This window comes from Anastrepha obliqua, chromosome 1 (assembly GCF_027943255.1).
Source record: "Anastrepha obliqua isolate idAnaObli1 chromosome 1, idAnaObli1_1.0, whole genome shotgun sequence".
NCBI lineage: Eukaryota > Metazoa > Arthropoda > Insecta > Diptera > Tephritidae > Anastrepha > Anastrepha obliqua.
Window position 1 is genome coordinate 77,255,998 of NC_072892.1, and position 21,501 is coordinate 77,277,498.

The 21,501-nt window shown below is 35.1% G+C and overlaps 2 protein-coding genes across 2 annotated transcripts in view; both read left to right on the top strand.

Moving 5' to 3' along the window:
* Positions 1 to 21,501, top strand: part of LOC129242762 (peroxidase) — a 77,644-nt gene that overhangs the window by 35,446 nt on the left and 20,697 nt on the right. The window lies entirely within an intron of this gene.
* LOC129242788 (adenylosuccinate lyase) lies at positions 66 to 1,727 on the top strand. The gene is made up of 2 exons (XM_054879639.1): positions 66 to 301; positions 356 to 1,727. The coding sequence occupies exons 1-2, from the start codon at positions 158 to 160 to the stop codon at positions 1,661 to 1,663; spliced, it is 1,452 nt and encodes a 483-aa protein (XP_054735614.1). The 5' UTR covers positions 66 to 157; the 3' UTR covers positions 1,664 to 1,727.

A 21,501-nucleotide genomic window follows, 5' to 3' on the forward strand; every position in this document is an offset into this window, starting at 1 on the left:
TCCCAACACTGCGAAATCACAAACGTAAATTTTATACTATTAATGTGGCAACGACACGCAAAGCAGCTGATGGCTTTGATAATGTTCTTATCGCCTTCATTTACGAGTTAGGAAAAGTGTGCTTTTTATTATTAGTGAATTAATATTTCTAAAAGCTATGAGTACGATTCGTGTTTATGAGGGATATGAATCCCCGTTAAGTACCCGTTATGCCAGCAAAGAAATGCAGTTTTTATTTAGTGATCAGCATAAATTCGCAACATGGAGGCAGTTGTGGGTTTGGCTGGCAAAAGCTGAGCAGGTAATTTATTGTGCATATAATTGATAGTTATTTATAAATATTACTTTATTGCAGTCCCTTGGGCTGGATATTACTAATGAACAAATTACTGAAATGCAAGATAACGTAAATAGCATAGATTTCGAAGCAGCTGCTGCTGAAGAGCGTTTAACAAGGCACGATGTTATGGCCCATGTGCATGTGTTTGCCAAACAATGTCCTAAAGCAGCTGCTATAATTCATTTGGGTGCAACTTCCTGTTATGTTGGAGACAATACAGACCTCTTAATATTGCGCGATGCAATAGATTTGCTTTTACCAAGACTTGCGTCCATTATATTCTCTTTGAAGAATTTTGCTATAAAATACAAGTCTCAGCCCACCTTAGGGTTTACACATTTGCAACCCGCCCAACTAACTACGGTTGGGAAGCGAACTTGTCTTTGGATTCAAGATTTACTGATGGATGAACGTGCACTTCGACGTTGTCGTGAAGATTTGCGTTGTCGCGGTGTGAAGGGTACTACTGGAACTCAAGCTTCTTTTCTGCAACTTTTCAATGGTGATGGTGAAAAGGTTATACAGTTGGACAAATTAGTAACTAAACTCGCCGGATTCGAAAAATCTTACGCAGTTACAGGCCAAACTTATTCAAGAAAAGTTGACGTGGAAATTATTGGAGCATTATCAAGTTTGGGTACCAGCATTCATAAAATGTGCTCAGATCTACGATTATTAGCTTCACGCAAAGAAATAGAGGAACCCTTTGAAAGTTCACAAATAGGCTCATCGGCTATGCCTTACAAACGAAATCCCATGCGATCAGAACGCTGTTGCGCACTAGCAAGACATTTAATTACACTCTTCTCAAACGCTGCTAATACACATGCAACACAATGGTTAGAACGCACACTCGATGATTCTGCCAATAGGCGTTTGACTTTATCAGAAGCATTCCTAGCTGCAGATGCAGCATTGATGACATTGTTAAATATTTCCCAAGGACTGGTAGTTTATCCGAAAGTTATCGAACGACATATTGCACAAGAATTACCTTTTATGTCGACAGAAAACGTAATCATGGCCATGGTTAAAGCAGGTGCTGATCGACAAGTGTGCCATGAAAAAATTCGTGTTCTATCCCAGGAAGCTGGAGCGCAAGTCAAACAATACGGAAAGGACAATGATTTGGTTGAACGTATTCGAAAGGACCCTTATTTTGAACCTATTCTTAACAAACTCGATGAAATACTTGACGCTCAAACATTTACGGGGCGTGCTTGTGCGCAGGTGGACGATTTCTTGACTGAAGAAATAGAACCACTTCTGGAAAAATATAAAGAATCTTTGAAAACAATACAAACTGTGCAATTAAATATTTAACTTTATGTTCAAAATGGTGCTCTTAATACAAAATATAATAAATCATATACATGTGTGCATCAAATTGCAAGTTTAAACTTATATTTAGGGCCGATATCTGACTATGCTAGCTATGTTCACATATACATTAATTAGCAATAAATCCACAAAGTTAATCTACCCGTTCACATATGGAAGATCACCTGCAAAATTGGCAATCAGCTGTCAATACTATTGTGAAAGGTTTAATTTGTAATGAAAACGAATAATGAAATTATATTGATGGAATATTTGGGTGTTTTAGTTTGTTTAATTGTTATTAACGATATGAAGAAAAGGCAAGGAGAAGGAATAGCTAATTTGATTGCGCAATTGGCTGCTAGTAATAAACAGTTGGAGGAAATCCGTAAACGACGTTTACTGAGGTTTCAAAAAATTATGGCAGCAATACGCATTCGAAATTCGATATCACATTTTATAATAAGGAATAAGAGGGCACAGCGTTTATGGACACACGCTTTTTTTCTATTATATGTATGAATGCATAGTTAATATTACCTAAAAAACATTTTATTAGGATTATGTCTACAAACTTCTTTTCTTTGCCGGCGTTCATTTTATTTAGTTTTTACTTTGACGTTTATCTTTACATTCGTAAAAATAATTATTCACATATGCATTAATCACCTATAAATCCACCAAATTAATCTACCCGTTCACATATAGCAGATTACCTGCAAAATCTACAATCAGCTGTCAATACTGCTTTGAGAGGTTTTTCTTCATAGAAATTATTTTGGTGGAATACTTCGGTGTTATTGGTTTCTTTAATTATTACAAATGATATGAAGAAAATACAAGGAGAAGGAATAGCTAATTTAATTGCGCAATTGGTTGCTAATAATAAACAGTTGGAGGAAATCCGTAAAAGGTGCAAAAAATTATGGCAGTGATACGCATAGGAAATTTTATATTACATTTTATAATAAGTAAAAGGAGGACAAAACGTTTATGGACATACGTTTTTTTTCTGTAAAATGAATCCCTAATTAATAATATTTAACAAACATTTTATTGGAATTATGTTTAAAGACCTGTTTTCTTTGCCGGCATCCATTTCATTTATGTATGTAGTTTTTATTTTGATGTTTCTCCTTACATTCGTAATAATAATTATCGATAACACAGAAAACACAGGGTTGTATGCCAATAAGTATCGTTATTATCTGGGATTATTTTATAATCTCAGATTTTGGGAGAGAAATTTTGTATAGGAAATCGCGCTTTTTAATCACGGATTTTGAGTAAAGCGCGAAAAAGTAGATTATCTACTTATATGTAAACGAATTATTATGCACGAAAAGTAGTTAATCTACTTACATATGAACGTCGTACCACACAAATCACAATAATACTAAGTCATTCACTGAATTTTTGCAAACATGTAAAACGTGTAAAAAAGAGGCTTACATTTCGTCCCCTTAGTATAACAATAGCCTATGTGCTCATAGGCTGTTATTTTTTTATTGAATTTTTGGATTCTCCATCGTCGATTTTATATGTGGTCAAAATTTTGTCAAATTCTAGTTCCACAAAGTAGGTCAAAACGTCAGTCAAAAAATAATAAATATTTACAGACATAACGAGATTTGAGTGAGAGCTACTTTCGACAAAAAGTTTGAAATTCATTTTCTCAAAACATCAAAAAAATTATAGGCTATTTTAATACTAAGGGGACGATTTGTTTTGTATTGATACGGTGAATCACGTCAGCCTTGTCAAAATCGCGAAAAATAAAGTACCACTTTTAATATCATATGTGTATTCGCCTTGCATACGACGATAGTGCGAATGAAACGACTTTCAGTAATTTCATTTTGTGCAGCTGGTCTAGTGATATCACCTTGAATAGATGCTTTGGAACAAACGAATTAAGCTAGAACTCCACGAGGATGATAGATTACCTGGTTTGGTCTTAAGTTCTGGCGAACAACGGAACTGAGCGAGCAAATTCGACTGCCACGCCACCTAGTACCCGGCAGCAAGGAATACTATAATATGTTGTAAAATGTCAATGCTTAACTCTTTCCGTCACGCTCTTTACTGCGACATAAAAAATTTATTTTTTGTTGTTAATTGGTGAATATGGAATACAAGTAACACACGAATGCAAAAAAAAAAAAATATTTACCGTTAGGTTTTTGGGAAACAAGGTGGTCACCACCAGTAACCACCATAACTGAAGGGTACAAAAATTTATTAAAACTAATGCACTCAATTACTTCACTTTTTTATTTATTTTTAGAAAAAAGACAATACAAAATTTGGTAATAAATTTACAAACAATTATTTCTTGTGAAAATCTGAAAAACATGTCTTTCCTTTTCGGAGGCAAAGTGGAACGTGGCATGTTCTGCATTGCCATACTGTGCGAACAGGAACGCTTTTGGTACTGCAAAATGCGCATCTTCTAGGTGTGCCTCTAAGCTATTGGTGTCTATTACTCTCATGGCGGATTTCAGCAGGCACGCTAGGCTTATACCGTTTTATAGCAACTGGTACAGGAGATCTTGGGCTTGATCCATTGCTGATCGCGGAACTTCCTGGAGCTCGCTTGTTTGCGTAGCAAGGTGCTAACAGCCCCTGATAAATTGAGTGGCGAAAGTCCTTCAATGTCAACTCATCCAAATAAGGTCTGTTAATCAGAAGCTCTTTGTAAGCTATATAGCTATTGATAACGCAGCAATCCAAGAAATAAAAAAAAAATCGGTGCCACCACTTTTGGGATTCGGCCGATGGAGTAACAGGCTTTTAATTGATCGAATTTATCAACGAAGTTCATATTGCTGTTGTATTTCTTTACAGCGGATGGTTTATAATTATTTCTGAAGTTGCGGCGAAGAATTTCAAGCATAGGACGGACTTTATATAACTTATCATAGTCTGGATGCTTTCTAGCAGTCATGAGATTATTGTCATTCAGATGCAAGCATCCAAGAAGCCAGCTGAAGCGATTTAGGGGCATACAAGAGGAAATGTAGGAGTCACGTAAATCAGGAGCAGAAGACCAGTAATCTTTATCGGTAGCTTTTTATACCCATCACCATATTTATGGCCAAGAAAGTTTGTATTTCAGAAGGACTGGTAGGAGAAAAAGGTTTACCTTCTTGTGTTGCATATAGGTTAGTTTCAAAGCTTATGACCTCAACCAAGTCCTCTGTTCAAAACATGCGAAACAATCGGAGTGGTGTTACATCTTCCAAGCTGGTTATATGATCAGCTCAGCCCACACACTCAACAAACTCGCCAGGTATATCCATAGAGAAGGTCCTTTCCATTTAGGAGGCTGCAAGATCGTAGAGCTAACAATATTATTCTGACTTACAAAGTTTGATAATGGTATGATATGAATAGCTCTTCATGAATATTCTGTACATCTGCCCCACACACATCCAATATCGATTTTGACACTGGCCACTCACTCAGGCGTGTCTAGATTTTCATCCTCATCGGAACTGGCTTCACATTCAGGTCCTGAAGGTAAATCTTCATACAAACATTCTTCAATTTCCCTTTGCGTCAATGATAGCTGCAAAGAGTTAAAAAACATATTCAAAATAGACTGATCACTTCTCTGCCCTACCTCCCGATTTGTCGGGGCTGCCTTATGGGTAGGGTTACCACCCTTTACATACTTTAACATATATTTAACCTTTAACATATATTTGTTTCAAATTAATTAATTTCAAGGATAATTAAGGATAAAATTATCAAATTACAATATTATAAAACATTTGGCGAAATTAAACAAACACTTGTTTTTTTAAAGCTGGACTTATTCTCTTTTGTTTGATGCCCATATTGATATAACAAGTATTTAAAACATTTTTTTTTTTTTGAAAATATAGTCATTTGAAACATTAATGTCCTTTAAAGAATTAAATTGATGAGAAACTGAAAAGCTGAGTATGCTATCTGAGTATTACGATATGAAATATGGAGAGATCTACGCTTTCTGTACTCCTTGCAATAGACCATTGGCATTTTAAAATTGTTTTTACCCAACCCTCATTTTAATATCGTTCCACAGATTTTCATTGAAGATCGGAGCTTTGTGCTGGTCGGTCCAGAACTGCATATTTTTTTGGGAAAACTTTTCTTAACGAGCCTTGTCCTGCTGAATTGTAGTCTTTCGAACTTTCTTTTTTTGAAGCATAGTTTTATCTGTACTGATACATTTGATGGCATGAATCGAGTATACCATTTTACATGAACAACTCATTATTTCTGGAATTTTTGTTTGTTTTGACCTTTTTGGTATAGGCTCCAAATAATGTTCTTCTTTTCAAGTGAGCAGTAAGCTCCTCTTCTCATATTCTTGGCCAAAACGATTTTAAAGGAAACAATTATATTTATAATTATAACAAACAAGAATTTATCGAAAAAATATCTGAGATTATCTTAACTAATAATTGAAATATTATTGCGCTATTTCGTTGTCCATCGCTTTGGGCTATGTTCGAACTGTCTTTTGTTTTTAGTGTAATTAAATGAGAAATTAATTGTTCGTTTCTGTTACGGGATACTTACTTTCATATCCCTACTAGAACACTACACAATACTTACCCATTTTATCTTAAATTGGTTAACACGAATCACGCGAGTTATGGAAACCCCATGAAACAACCACCAACCAAACCTCCAAGGTTAAACATAAAAATAGCTAAGTCAATGAACTAAAGGCAGAGTTCATCTGAATTTTTATTAAAATATAGAATAAGCAATTTGAAATTAGATTGAGTTCATAGGAATTATTATTAAAATACAGAATATTAATTTATAAGTTTCATTTTAAACATTTTTAAAAATAAAAATCAGTTGTAATTCAATGGTGAAAGAACGAAGTATTTTTTTTTTCTATCCTTCGAGAGATAGAAACATAACCCGCGCACTTAGAGAATTCAATGTGATCTCGAGTCCGATTTCGTTTGGCTTTTCAGTGCTAAAGAAATAATTTTACGCATGTTTAAACTCTGTTTTTTAATTTAAATTGTCAAGCAATTTCAGCTCATATTGTCTTTAAGAGGTCTGTAAAAATTATTATTCTTATGTTTTACACATGAACAGAAATATTGATGGCGTTCATAGTTCAAATATGTATATTTTTCTTTGAATGTACGTTTTAAGTTTTCTTGAAAATGTTACTGAAATTGTTTATTTCATCAATCAGACATCTTCTCTTAAATAAATGATCACACGAAATAATCACAAGAATACAAAATAATATATTGTATATTATATGAAAAAAATCATTGGCAATACGATGGAAAGATCAGAACAATTGAAATCAACCTCCCCACGATTTGTTTTCCATTAAAGAACGAAATTAGCTTCAAAATACAAAAAATTCAAGTTGGAGAATTCTATGCGTTATTATTACGCGGATAAATGCATGACTACCGATTGGAATTTAAGTGTGTTCTGCTCAATCTACAAGAAGGGTGAAACTGCAATCTGTGCCAATTACCGCGGGATTAGCCTTATAAATAAAAGACCCAGGGAAGGAAACTCGTCACACACTATCTTTTCGTTGACTTCAAAGCTGCATTCGACAGTACGAAAAGGAGTTATCTGTATGCCGCCATGTCTGAATTTGGTATCCCCGCAAAACTAAACGACTATGCAGAATGACGCTGCTCACTACCAGCAGCGCCATCAGAATTGGGAAGGACCTCCCTGAGCCGTTTGATACCAAATGAGGTTTCAGACAGGATGATTCTCTGTCGTATGACTTCTTTAACCTGATACTGGAAAGCATCGTGCAAGCCGCGGAACTTAGTCGAGCAGGCACAATTTTTTATATGAGCGTACAATTGTTGGTGTATGCCGATGATATTGACATCATCGCCCTCAGCAACCGCGCTGTTAGTTCTGGCTTTTCCAAACTGGATAAAGAAGCAAAGCGAATGGGTTTGGTGGTGAACGAGGACAAATCGAAGTACCTCCTGTCATCAAACAAATAGTCGGCGCACACACGTATCAGCACCCACGTCACTGTTGACAGTTATGATTTCGAGATTTTAAGAGACTTTGTTTATTTAGGGACCAGCATTAAAACCGATAATAATCTCAGCTTTGAAATCCAACGAAAAATTTCTTTTGCCAACAAGTGCTACTTTGAACTAAATAGGCAATTGAGTAGTAAAGTTCACTCTCAATGAACAAAACTAACTCTTTATAAGGATCTCATATTGCCATACTATGGCGTGGCGTAGAAGCGTAGACGATGACAATATCCGATTAGGCGTCACAATTTCATGCCGAAGCTTTTTCGTGGCAGAAATGCACGCGGAGGTTTGGCATTGCCTGCCGAGGGGTGACCGGTAAAAAACAAAACTGTTTCTATAGTTTGATATTTAATGCTCCCTATGGGATTTTGAAAAGGACCAACTGAATGATTGTCAAAAACGTACTAACTGTATCTTTTTATTATTCAATAAAAGCGCTAAACTTGTGAGAATAATAACAATAGTCGTATTCCAAATATCGTGATACTAAGCTGAATAAGCCAAGGAAGCACACTAAATAAGTGAAAAATCACATTTTATATATTTTTGATTTTGACAAAATTCTATATATTTGGAAGAAACGCTTTAGTATAAAAAATTTTCATTGTTTGTGTATTTTTCGCATGGAACTAAAAAATTTGAAGGCCAAATCTGAACTTAAACCATGAACTTTTTATGACTTTTGTAAATACAAATTTCACACTCAACATTTCGGTATTTTCAGCAAGATTTGTAAACGAAGTTATATAAAGTAAAAAATCACATTGGAAGGCAGTAAATATGAATATATGTATGCAATTAAATATAAGTTGTTGGTGATTAAAACTAATTAAGTCAGTGCCACCGCGGATTACCTGAATGAAGATTAATGAGGTATATTACATAAACTTTTTCATAAAAATTGTGCTTGTACGTGCAGTGGCGTTAGATCTGGATACGATAATAGAACAGGTCTATGGAAACCTGTAAGCAAAGCAAAAATAACCGCCACAATCCCTGATATTAAATTTCGTCTAATTTCATGTTCAGTTGAGGTGCATTTGGGTAAGAAAATAGCACACATTTTTGAGTACCGGAAAACAGCATCTATGTAAATAAAAATTGCTGCATAAACATATGCAGGAAACAAAATAATTCGATCTAGTTTTGATAATTATAATTTATGGAGCTATAAAATAATTGGGCTTTATTAAAATACTTACTCAAGCACTCTCAGACGGAAAAATAAATCAAAGAATAATAGCGAAACAATCACAAAATTATCAGAGCGGCCGAACATTGTTTTTGCATCAGATATTTAAATTTGTGTTACTATTTATTTTTTATTTATTTTTGCAAAGAAACAATGATAATTTAGAGCCACAATCGTAATTTCAATCCCTTGATGTACCATATATTCGCATTTACCTACACGGGATCGGATACAGATCTGACATAAATAGGTTTGAATTTTACATATTGGAGTTTTTCGCATCACATAACTCCCTACATTACCTTTATGTGTACTTACACTATGTTATTTTTAAGAATAGTGTTCACAAGTTCAAACACTGTAAAATAACTTTTGGTTTTGTGTTTGATAAACAAATAAATAAATAATATCAGTTAGTGTATATGTCGAGTGCATTCGGGGCTGTTATATGCTTCCTATATAATGAGAATTAGTTCATAGGTGATAGATTATAAGATTAGGCCATCTGCAGCAAAATTGTGAGAGTAAGTTCAGCTTCCACGTCACCGGGTATTCGGTAGCTGAATTCTGTCCTTCCATTTAACGCAATTCAGATGGCAACGAAACAGCATAAGGGAACACTGTGTTGGTGTTTTTTCGTATATCACTAACTCAATCTCAGTTTTTTCGTAAACAAAGCGCTGTCATGACCCCGGTGATGTCAGCCAATCAACTGATTCTTTCGAATTCGCTGACAACCGGTTAACGGTCTGGTCTTAACCACACCTTCTGAATTCTTTTATCCATGACTTTCAGTTCTCTTAATAATTTGGATACGGAATTTTTCCATTTTTTTAGTGAATGAGCATCGTCAATCGATTAGTCGATCTCTATCTCAAGTACGAAAGAAAAGTGATGAACTGAAATTGACATTTAATTTACAAACCTACGGCGCGGGTTCGAATACTCGGTGTGCTTCCAATTGCAGTTTTTGTCAATTGTACAATATTTTCGAAAGTTCTAGATTTTTATGATATGATATGAGTTAGATATGATTTCTCCCTTCAGATTACACATCTCACACCGTAATGAGTCATAGACTTAAAAGTTGTTTTCCAACAAGCCATGAACCTGCGAAAGCAAAGCGTTTTTTCAATTACCGATTACGTCCAAATCCCTACCGAAGGGACCAATCGTGAATAGGGAATACTATTTTGTGACACGATTATCGCTCTGCAGAGCTTTTGGCAAAAAGTCCCACACACATACATGCATATATTATATAAGTTGATATATATAGCTCATATGGCCTAGTCAGACAATTTCTTTCCTACTAAGCTTAAGGAAGGCGAATGCCACAAAAAAATGCAATATTTGTTGGACAGGATATATGTTTTAACGTTTTTTTTTTTTCAATAATTTGCGAATTGCTCTACTCTGTCGTGTGATATCATAGCTCTGGATTATGTATATAATATTTTTTTTACTTATATAATCATACATACATATGTATGCGCGTTGCCAGAGCTGTGGGAAAATTAGAACTCGAGCGCACTTTCTCAAATCAACGATTAGTTTAACAGTCTGTTCATTATAATTTTTGGTCATAAATAAACGCGGTCAAGCACTTCGTTTATGTATGCATATTCTTTGCACACGTACTAGCCTCTGATCAACAGTAAACTTAAATACATACATACCTACATACGCACATATAGTAAATATCACGTTGAACGAAATTTAAAATGGTACCTAGCATTCAGTAAGTGTCGTAAATGGTACTAAAGTGACAAAAACACGGACTAGCAATGATTATGCGCAATTATATACATATGAACATAAAATCCCCATACATTGGTTGCCTCAACAATTGGGGTAACATTTTTAAAATTGGCAATTTCAATTAGCTTTTGCGAATGGTGCGATGGTTAGCTGGTGGAATATGTGCCCTATTGCCTCGAATAAATACTAGTTATGCATTGCAGTGAAGTGGTGCAGGTGCTGCTGTCTATGCCGTATGCCTTGATGTCTACATAGTGTCGCAAATTGTAAACAATTTAAAGTCTGACCGAGATATCTGCTTTTCAACTGGACAAAAAAACATGCTTAGACATGTGTGGACTAATAGCTTACTTTTGCTTTAAGATTTATGAATACGAGTACATACATACACACATGTATACATATGTATACTTATACAGTGGTTCTCGGCTTATTTGATAAAATTAAATCGACCCAACTTACAAACTAAGATGTATGTAGGTATATTGCCAAAATTTTAATGTAGTTTAGCAAATGCATGCTAAGTGCGTATGTGTGTATGTGTTATGTATATTGTACCGAATACAACTTTCAACGAGTCTAACAGCGTTATATTGCCAATAAATTAAAGTAAATCACAAGCTATCGGCACCAAAGTTGGTCAGTGAGATTCACATAAATTGGGAAAGTCATGCAGTGTAGAAACTTTCCGCCGTGTGCTCTGAGAGCGTAAAAAATCAAGAAAGTCGGCTTGTCTTTGCCAGAAAGTATGTCTGCAAAAATCCGGATTTCTGCGATGAATCAAAAGTAAAAATATTTGTGTCCGACGACTTGTCTTACGTTTCGCAGAAATTAATAGGTCTATGAATAAGTTCGTGCGGTTTTTTTCGAAATTTGAATTTCGGATCATTCCCATGGCTTTTAAACGTTTGGAAATGGTTGATTGATCAACTCCCAAAGTTTTTGCAACCTCTTCTTGCGTTTGAGCCGGATCTTGATCGAGCAATTCCTCCAATTCGGTATCCATGAACTTTGGCGGCGCGGCCAAAATCACCACTTTTAAAGCGTGCAAACCACTTCTGGCACGTTCGCTCAGCTAGAGCATGCTCACCATAAACTTCCACCAAGATACGATGACTTTCGGCTGCTTTTTTCTTCATATTAAAGAATTCCCCGCAAAAACACATTATTTGGCACGAAATTCGACATTTTCAAGTGTGGTAAAAATATTGTTGTTTACGCTTCAAATAAAAAACTTATACTGACGTTTGTGCCTTACGACAGTAGCTCTCCAATGAATGTTTGGAAATGTGGATCGATGGAATAATAATCAAGTTACGCCATCTGTTGTAAAACCGCACGAACTTATCTTAGAATCTGAGCTCAATAAAGATTATCTGAAAGCTACAGGGAAATGTCATGTACGAAATTGGAATTTATTGAAAAAAAAAAGAAAAACCTATATCAGATATTAAAATTGTCAACATAACTTTTTATAAAACTTTTAAGTTTGTTTTCAATTGTATCAAATAAGTTATGACATAAAGTTATTTTTATTTAATTTTTATATTACTGAAATTGAAATTTTTTTCTTCCTAGACTTTAAGTCGGAATAAGATTAACTCTTATTACTCATAACTTTTATTTAAGATCAGATTAGATTTGTAGCCATAGACTTAATGAATGAATGAATACCGTAATTATCTTTATAAGTATATTACATATGTATAAAGTTCCGGTCTGCGTGTGTTCCCAGTTCTTCTCCTTTTAAGGATTCACCAATTGTAATGCACATGTTTTAACTTATGGATCGCCTGGAACGTTAGCCTTTATGGGCCGAATTGCTTCCTATTTCGAATATACATACATATCTTAACTAAGAATATATTATAAATTAATATATAAGAACATTTGATTTAGGAGAATAATATAATATATATTGGCGCGTACACTCTTTTTGGGTGTTTGGCCGAGCTTCTCGTCCTATTTGCGACGTGCGTTTTGATGTTGTTCCACAAGTGCAGGGGCCTACAGTTTCAAGCCGACCGCGAACGGTAAATATTTTTTTATGAGGACCTTTTTTCATGGCAGAAATACACTCGGAGGTTTGCCATTGCCTGCCGAAGGAGGACCGCTATTAGAAAAATGTTTTTCTTCATTGGTGTTTTAACGAGATTCGAACCTACGCTCTCTCTGAATTCTGAATGGTAGTCACGCACCAAGCCATTCGGCTACGGCGGCCGCCAATAATAAACTCAGGAATAACAGAACATATTTACTAGTAATCCATCTATTTAGAGAAAACTGTTATCGCCAAAATAATATTAGTATCGCTTTTCCCATCCCGAAGTACTTTCCATACCAGTTTTGAGCTAATAAACGCAATAAAGTTAAAAATTCGATTTCACTTTTCTGTAATAAACATAAAAATAACTTTTTGTTCGGAATACATGACATTTAATGATACATTGAAAATGGATTAGTCATTACGTTCGACTGGTGTGACCTATACTGACGTATTCTTGTAAGACAAAAGTATATATAAGTATTAAGTTTTTTTGAATGTTTTTCGTTTTTTATTTCAAATCATTACTCTAATTCGGGTGAAACGCAAACGTCCAATAACTTTCAAGGATTACAGATTACGAAGGGGCCGTTGTATTAATTTTTTCGTGTATTACCAACACAATCTAAATTTCTTCGTAAACAAATCGCTGAATGACCACGCTGACATCAGCCAATCAGTTGATTCTTTCAAATTCGCTGAGAACAGCCGGTTAACAGTCTGTTCTTGATCACACCTCTTGAATTATTTTCATCATGACCAGACCTCTAAAATCTCTTTGCCATGGGTAACACTCTTCCTGCTCTCAATATGCATTAAATTTTGATCTAAAACCCAATTGCAAACAGATCTTCATCCTCCGAACGCCAACGTCAGCGGTTATTATAAGATCAATGGAAATATGTAGCTTGAGATTTTCGTAATGTAAATATTTAATTTTGATATTTATTTATGTATTCGTTGTTCAAGACAACAGGACAAACTGGCTGCTATTTTCGGTGAATTTCGATTTTAAGTGTTAATTGGTTGGTTGGTCGACCATGGTCGACCATGGCAGCGCCCCATACTATGGCAAGGCCACCGTTACAACCTGAGGCGGCCTGATATCAGGAGGGCTCCGTACGAAGACAGCCTTATTTAGTCTCCCGGCTGCCAAACCCACCCAATAGGCACGGGTCGCATCACACCTTGGGTTGAGGGAGTTTTTTTAACGAAGTTTACGTGGGGACGCGCCCTATAGGGATAACAGGTTCCCCCAAGGGGGTTTTACAGGAAAAGGATTCATTTCCGAAAAAAGGCGCAACTGAGAATAACTTCGCGTGTCTCTTAGCTAGAAGTGGCAGAATTTCATAGGACCGTCAGTATGAGTCCTTTGCTTTCGTTGCAGCAACGTACTTGGCCGCCTTTATTTGTATATAAGGCCTCTTCTGTTCGCCACTTCTCTGCTCGACTAGCTTGGGGGAAAATTTCATGCGAAAGCAACAATAAAGTTATCGAGAAAGAACTTGTATAACTCGTTGTCAAGATACATATCTTTATGTATACTTCATCTATTCGCCACTTGCTAACGCTAAGCGAAAAGAAGAGTATTAGATTCTAGCCTTAACGCAAGGCGACAGAAAACGCAACACTCAGCGCTGTCATTTTGGGCTCCTCTGAACATTTTCATTAACAAATTGAAATGAGAGATGTCTAATGATAAAATTAATTTTTCCTAGTTACCTACGTTTTGGTGGTAAACAATTTTTTTTATTCAAATAATTTTTACAAAAATACACTTAGTTAAGTACATAGATGTGTAAACTGCATTGTATATTTACTGCATTATACTTACTGCATTGCAGTAAAAATATTTGTTTACTTATTACTGGACAAAAATTTCAGTAAAAATATTATTTTAAAGAAATTGCAGTAAAAATATTGATAATATAATTTGACTTGCATTATCAGTAAAATATTTACTGGTACAAGTCAATACTTAATCACTGCAATCTTTAAATCGATGGAACCTATGTTCAACAAGTATGTATATAAATGTCACACGTTCGGTCAGAACCGAGTTTTGTATTCAAGTAGCAAGAGCACGTTTAACTAAAATGAACGGCTCTTGATCAATAATAAAAAAAAAAGTATAATATATCACATTATAACGCCGATTGTTAAATAATATATCGTCGCAGATTAAATATTCTCTTTTCTTATTTGCATTGTAAAATCAATTTTATGACTACCACTCGGCAATGCATAGGTTCGAATCTCCATGCATAAACATCAGATAATAGAAAAAGTTTTTTCTAATAGCGAGTATATTTCTGTCATGAAAAAACTCCTCATAAAAAACCACTTGCCGTTCGGCTTAAAAATGTAGGTCCTTCCATAAAACCAATTTTGAAGCAGTTATATACTTATATAAATTTGGCGCTTACACCCTTTTCGGGTGTTTTCCACAATTGGAGGGACCTGTTTGCGCACCTATGAAGAGCTTTGTCATGGCAGAAATACACTCGGTGGTTTGCCATTGTCTAACTTTCTCTATCAATTGGTGCTTCGTGCCCAGGGTTTCGAACTTGCGCATTTCCGAATGGTAGTCACGCACCAACCTATTCGGTTACGGCAGCCGCCGTTAGAGGCCTTTTAATTGACTTAACTGCAGACACCAAAACGTATGCACCATCACCTCTTCTCCACGGGATAGACGTGCACCAAAGACGTTTAGCTCGATCAATTGGCGCACTCACGCATACACATACATATGTGCATAATGCGCATTACTTAAGAAATAGCCACAGGTATCAGAAAAATGCATTTTGTAAAAAAAATTGTCAGTTGTTTTTATGCTGGAATTGATTTACAATGTAAATTTTATATGGATCGAAATTGATTTAATGCTTGTTTGACTGAACAGAAAACAATGACAAGCGGTGGTACGAAGTATTGCTGTTTGTCCATTGTATAAGCCGCAGACCTAGTTATGCTCGCCATATTGCAGTTGCAACAAAGACTGTTTGTATATCGACATTTTTGTTAATTGTGCCAAATAAAAAATTTTTATTGCAAAGATTGTTGGGTACATTCGCGATTATTCATGTACTATGCACGTATGGATATATTTAGATATTACATTCATTCATGATTATGCACTTAGGTATTTACGAAAGCATATCCACAAACTTAATTCGCAAAAGCTAACCTTTAATGGTATATAATTCCCAGTTAATACAAAAATAAAGACACGGGAAAGGGTAGAGATATGTACATACTACATATATGCTGGAGATGGTAAAATACATTTTTGCGTTTTATGAGTGAAACATGATTTCGACAGTCCTATAAGGTCTTAGATAAGTCCCACAAGGAATTCAACTTCGATATAATTGCTATCTGATTTTGCATGCTATGTGAGTTCTACGATAGTTAAGAGTTGGGTAGGTCTGTAGGCACACTCTTTTCTGTTTTGTCCCGGCATCTAGTAGAAAGATTTATCTGATAGCCAAAAGTTGGTCTATTTGGAATCTTCACCTAGGTGAATTCAAAGAGATTTGAGTTCGCTAGTACAACAGCAACATCTACATTTATTTGGCTTTTGTAATTTGATAATTGGATTGTCAAAATTGCAATGAAAATGTAAATAAACCAAAAAAACATTGGTATTCCAACCCGCAAATCTCAAGAAAAGAAAATAAATCAGCTGCGAATTCATGCGGATTCGCCATTATCTGTACTGTCGTTTAAAAACAGTGGTTAAAAAACAATTTCAAAAACGGGAGTGTGTCCCAAAATCATTTTTTTTATTAATCACAGTTTCAGCTGCGCGTTTCTCGAGTTTTTCTAAAATCGGCTATGTAGAACAGTCAAATTTCTTATAATATACCTTTAGAAAAACATACAACATTGATCCACTTTTCCTTCAACTGTAAATGTGTATTGTTATTAGTTTTCAATCTTTTTTTTTTAATTAAAAACCATCTTATTTATATACATATGTATATCAGTTAATTAAACCTTCTTCTTTGTTATTTTTCAATCAAGAAAATTTCAAATAGAATCATTATTATTTTATTTATTACGTTCATTTGCCAAACAAGGTTGTAAGTACCATCAGCGAAGATATTACGCTTAGTGGATTTAAAACTTCTTTCCGATATTAAAATTCGAGGCTACTTTACAGATATCCATTATAAGACTCTCCTTATCGGAAGCAGCTGCAGCCATATCTCGCGCCACTTCTACGTGATTGTTCCGTTCACATTAAGCTAGAGCATCAGTGTGGCTACGGTTACTGGTATTCACGTTATTGAACTTCGTGGACAAGTAAAGGGTGTTTTTTTTAGAGGTTAGGTTTTCAAGTTGGCACTACTTTTTTCGTAGATGGTCTTTTTGACAGCTGTCACTTGATTTATGCTCAGTTTGGTTTGCCATTTCATAATGAATAGACTTACACCTGAACAACGTTTGCAAATCGTGCAAATTTATTACGAAAATAATGGTTCGGTTCGCGCGACACATCGAAGAAAATTTTGTTCAGCGATGAAGCTCACTTTTGGTTGAATGGGTATGTTAATAAGCAAAATTGTCGCATTTGGAGTGAACATAATCCACAAGCCATTACTGAGACGCCGTTACATCCTCAAAAAGTTACTGTTTGGTGCTCTATGGGCAGAGGGAATCATTGGTTCCTATTTCTTTAAAAATGAAGCCGGCCATAATGTTACAGTCAATGGAGAGCGCTATAGAGCCATGATTAATGACTTTTTCGTGCCTGAATTGGACGATGTTGATGTGGACGACCTTTGGTTCCAACAAGACGGCGCTACATGCCATACAGCCAACGCAACAATCGATTTATTGATGGAAACTTTTGGTGAGCGCATTATCTCGCGCCGTGGAGCTGTGGCGTGGCCTCCAAGATCGTGCGATATAACACCGCTGGACTATTTCTTGTGGGGCTATGTGAAGTCGCTGTTCTACGCAGATAAGCCCGAGACGATTGACGTCTTGGAAGAGAATATTCGGCGCGTTATTGCTGACATACGGCCCCAATTGCTGCAAAAAGTGATCGAAAATTGGGCCTCTCGGCTGGAATTTATTCGAGCCAGCCGCGGCGGCCACTTGCCCGAAATCATTTTTAAAACATAATGGCAAACCCTTATCTTTATAATAAAGCTAAATTCTTGGCCATAACATTAAAATATATACGTTTTATTTCATCTTGAAAACCTAACCTCTAAAAAAAACACCCTTTATAAGCGCTACAGGCACTACCTGTGCCTAAAAACATTTTTCTGAACATGGTAAAAGCTTGTTTTTCGCCTCGTTACTAATTTGGAGAATAATTTTTTTATCGTCGGCCGCCGTAGCCGAATGGGTTGGTGCGTGACTACCATTCGGAATTAAAAGAGAGCATAAGTTCGAATCTCGGTGAAACACCAAAAAAATTAAGAAAAACATTTTTCTAATAGCGGTCGCCCCTCGGCAGGTAATGGCAAACCTCCGAGTGTATTTCTGCCATGAAAAAGCTCCTCATAAAAATATTGCCGTTCGGAGTCGGCTTGACACTGTAGGCCCCTGCATTTGTGGAACAACATCAAGACGCACGCCACAAATTGGAGGAGGAGCTCGCCATTTATATATGTAAATATTTTTTTTTATCGTTTTCGTGTTCATTGAAAAACAGCCAAAACAAAGCAGAAGGTGGAGAATAAATATAAGAAACAAAAAAAGGTGTTTTATCTTCTTTTCTCACAATATTAACTGAAATTGAATATTATGAACCAATGAGTACGATGTCTAATTGGGAAATGAAACTTTCTTAAAATCCTTATTTTTCCAACAGTCTCAGCTACATGTTTTACTTCTCCTTTGTGAAATAAAAACAATATTTATCATGAAATTTGCACAATAATTCGTCTAGAATGTCAGAAGGATTCAGTCTCACAGATTTACCCTGCAGACGATACCTTAGGGTACGACTACTATATATATATATATTCACTTATTTAAGTATACCCTGCGATCGTGCAGCACAATCAACGTTTGCAGTAACTTAACATTATTTGCATTTTAAGTAATTAAAGGTACTTCTGGTGTCAAAGTATGTACATATGTTTCCCACTGTAAGAGAATGGGAATATATGTACATAATTATGTACGCAAATTTTTGTCTAGCACACTGTCTTCAATGGTACATTGACGCAATATGCATACATATGTATGTATATGTGTGTGTATACGTCGATTTGCATTCAGCTTCCAACTGACTGCCTTTGCCAATTGCGCATACATATATATGTACATATTTACAAAGTAGAGGCCAACTACGAAGGTATGTACATATGTATATGTAATCGTGGGTCTAATGCATATTGTTCATGTGCAAGTATATAAGCAAATAAGTAAATTTATTTGAATATTGCATGACTTGATTTTCGCGCTGCCTGCATTTTCGTGCAGGAGGTCATTGCACAAACTTCACAGGCAATCTTTGCTTTTTCTCTTTATAATCCAATAAGTTCGTGTCATTAAACTAAATCTTTGTGCATTTTTTTATACTTTATGACTAGAAATGTGTGAAACACTGGTATACATTTCCACATAAGTACATACATACCTACATATATACGTACAATACCAAAGATCTACTGATTATTTCTACATTTTTTCTCTATAAATAAAAAAATGTATGTAGGGACAGGTGATGTTTTTGTTTTCGATTTATAAAACTTGCTTGGCATTTGTTCCCAAATGTCGAACTTACATATATACTTATATATGTACATAGATATGTATGTACATGAGTTTTTACATATAAATTGCACGAATATTGTATTCTTACAAACATTCACTAAGCACAGAAATCGTGACAGCGTTGACTTAATCTCACGCTAATTGGAATATACTTGTGTATATAGTTAATTGTCACGAAAGAAACTGAATTTTGGTTAAGATCAGTTCCACACAACCCATATTTCTTTCACACTTAAAGTAAATAATTTACCAATACGCAACATGCAAAAGGAACCATGTATTTTAAATAGAACAAACCCTGCGTAAAATGTTTTTATTCAAGCCATGTTACAAAGAAAATAGAACTTTAAAAAGTCACGAAAAGCCCTCTTGACCACACCTGAATTTTGTTAACTGAGTGACACTATTTGAGAGGGATATAAAAAACACACATTTTCCCAGTGCTCTCTCGATACCGGGCGCTCCATATCATATTAGGAGTATTTGCCTAAACATTTAAGTTACGAATCGCGTATATTTACATGTTTACGCGAGCTGCGAAATATTTATGTCAACTTTGTTTATCTGCTGTCAAACTCATAACGACCCACAATTAACGCATAAACTTACGCAGACAGTGTAAAGCACAATTTTAGCAGATTGTTTACGAGGTGGTTCAAATGAATAACCCTCTTATTTAAATTTAAATCATAGAGTTAGAGTGAGAGTGAGAGTGAGCGCGCTGTCAAAATGTGCGTTTTTCTAACAATTACCAGTGATAAGTAAGTTAAAAAAGTCTTAATAAAACAGTTTTTTACTAACATAACAAACAATTGACCTAGTTCCTCTTAATATTTGTGGTGTGCGGCTTGATGGTTTTCTTCAAATAGAAGGACCTAACGTTTTATGCGGCCTCTCAACGGCAGATAGTTTTTATGAGAAGCTTTTTCATGGCACAAATACAAAAAATGCCCTATCACTCCGGGGTGTCGAACACTTTTGAGTTCGATATTTTAATGAGCAAAACAATAAGCAAATTTATGTTCAATTAAAATCAAACTTTGCTTTATTGAATCTATCTTAAGATTGCCTTAAAATTACTGTTACAGCGTTATTTATTGTTTAAATTCTGTCTGTGTTGCATATTAGCACAGTGAATAATTCTGTGGAATTGTTTACCGTTTATTTGGCAAGCGCCGGCAAAGTGCAAATTCGGCAAAAACGTGAATAAGTGTTCAATAAAAATATAAGTTGCATTATTGCACTTTTAATAAAGTAATAGCTTTGGAATTGCTTAATCCCAGACGGCACATGCCGGATATGCAAGTTTAGTTGTTTTTAATCATGTCCGAAAACGGTCCCTGTGATAGCTCATCACATCATGTTTTTATTTTCTTATTACATTAATTAATTAATTAATTTCCTAATAACGTCTTAAGTTAATTAATTTCCTAATAAAGTCTGCTATTTCTTTATTGTCCTCGGCTTCGGTGAGAATACAATTCTGTTTGGGTGCCAAGTACTCGTCCATATAAAAGAAAATTAAAAGTTTTCCTTCCTTTGTCTCTTAGTCTGAATGGGTCCTTTTGATGTCCTTATGTTGGAATGAAGTTTTTCCTATTTTCCTTTACGGCTGGCTGATGTCTTTTCGATGTCGTTGGCATGAAGTTTTTCCTATTATTCTTCAAGGCTGACTGAGATCTTTTTGATGTCCTTTATTTATTTTGATGTCCTTTTATATTTTCACGAAAATTATTATTTTTTTTTATCTTCAGTTTATAGTAGCAATCTTTTGCTTATTATATTTTCGCGAAACATTTTTCTGAGTTTGCTACTATTGCAATCTTTTGCTTACTATATTTTCACGATTTTTTTGGTTTTTTTTTTTTGAGTTTTTAATTTATAGTAGCAATCTTTTGCTTCCTATATTTTCACGAAATTTTTTTTTTTAGTTTTTAATTTATAGTAGCAATCTTTTGTTTACTATAATTTCACGAGTTTTTTTACCAATGTGGCAATCTTTTGCTCACAAATTCGCGAATAGGTTCGTTTCTTGCTTATACCGCACTAG

Coding starts and splice junctions, on each gene's coding strand:
- LOC129242788 (XM_054879639.1), top strand. CDS start 158: ATGAGTACGATTCGTGTTTATGAGGGATATGAATCCCCGTTAAGTACC. Junction 302..355: donor GGCTGGCAAAAGCTGAGCAG/GTAATTTATTGT, acceptor ACTTTATTGCAG/TCCCTTGGGCTGGATATTAC.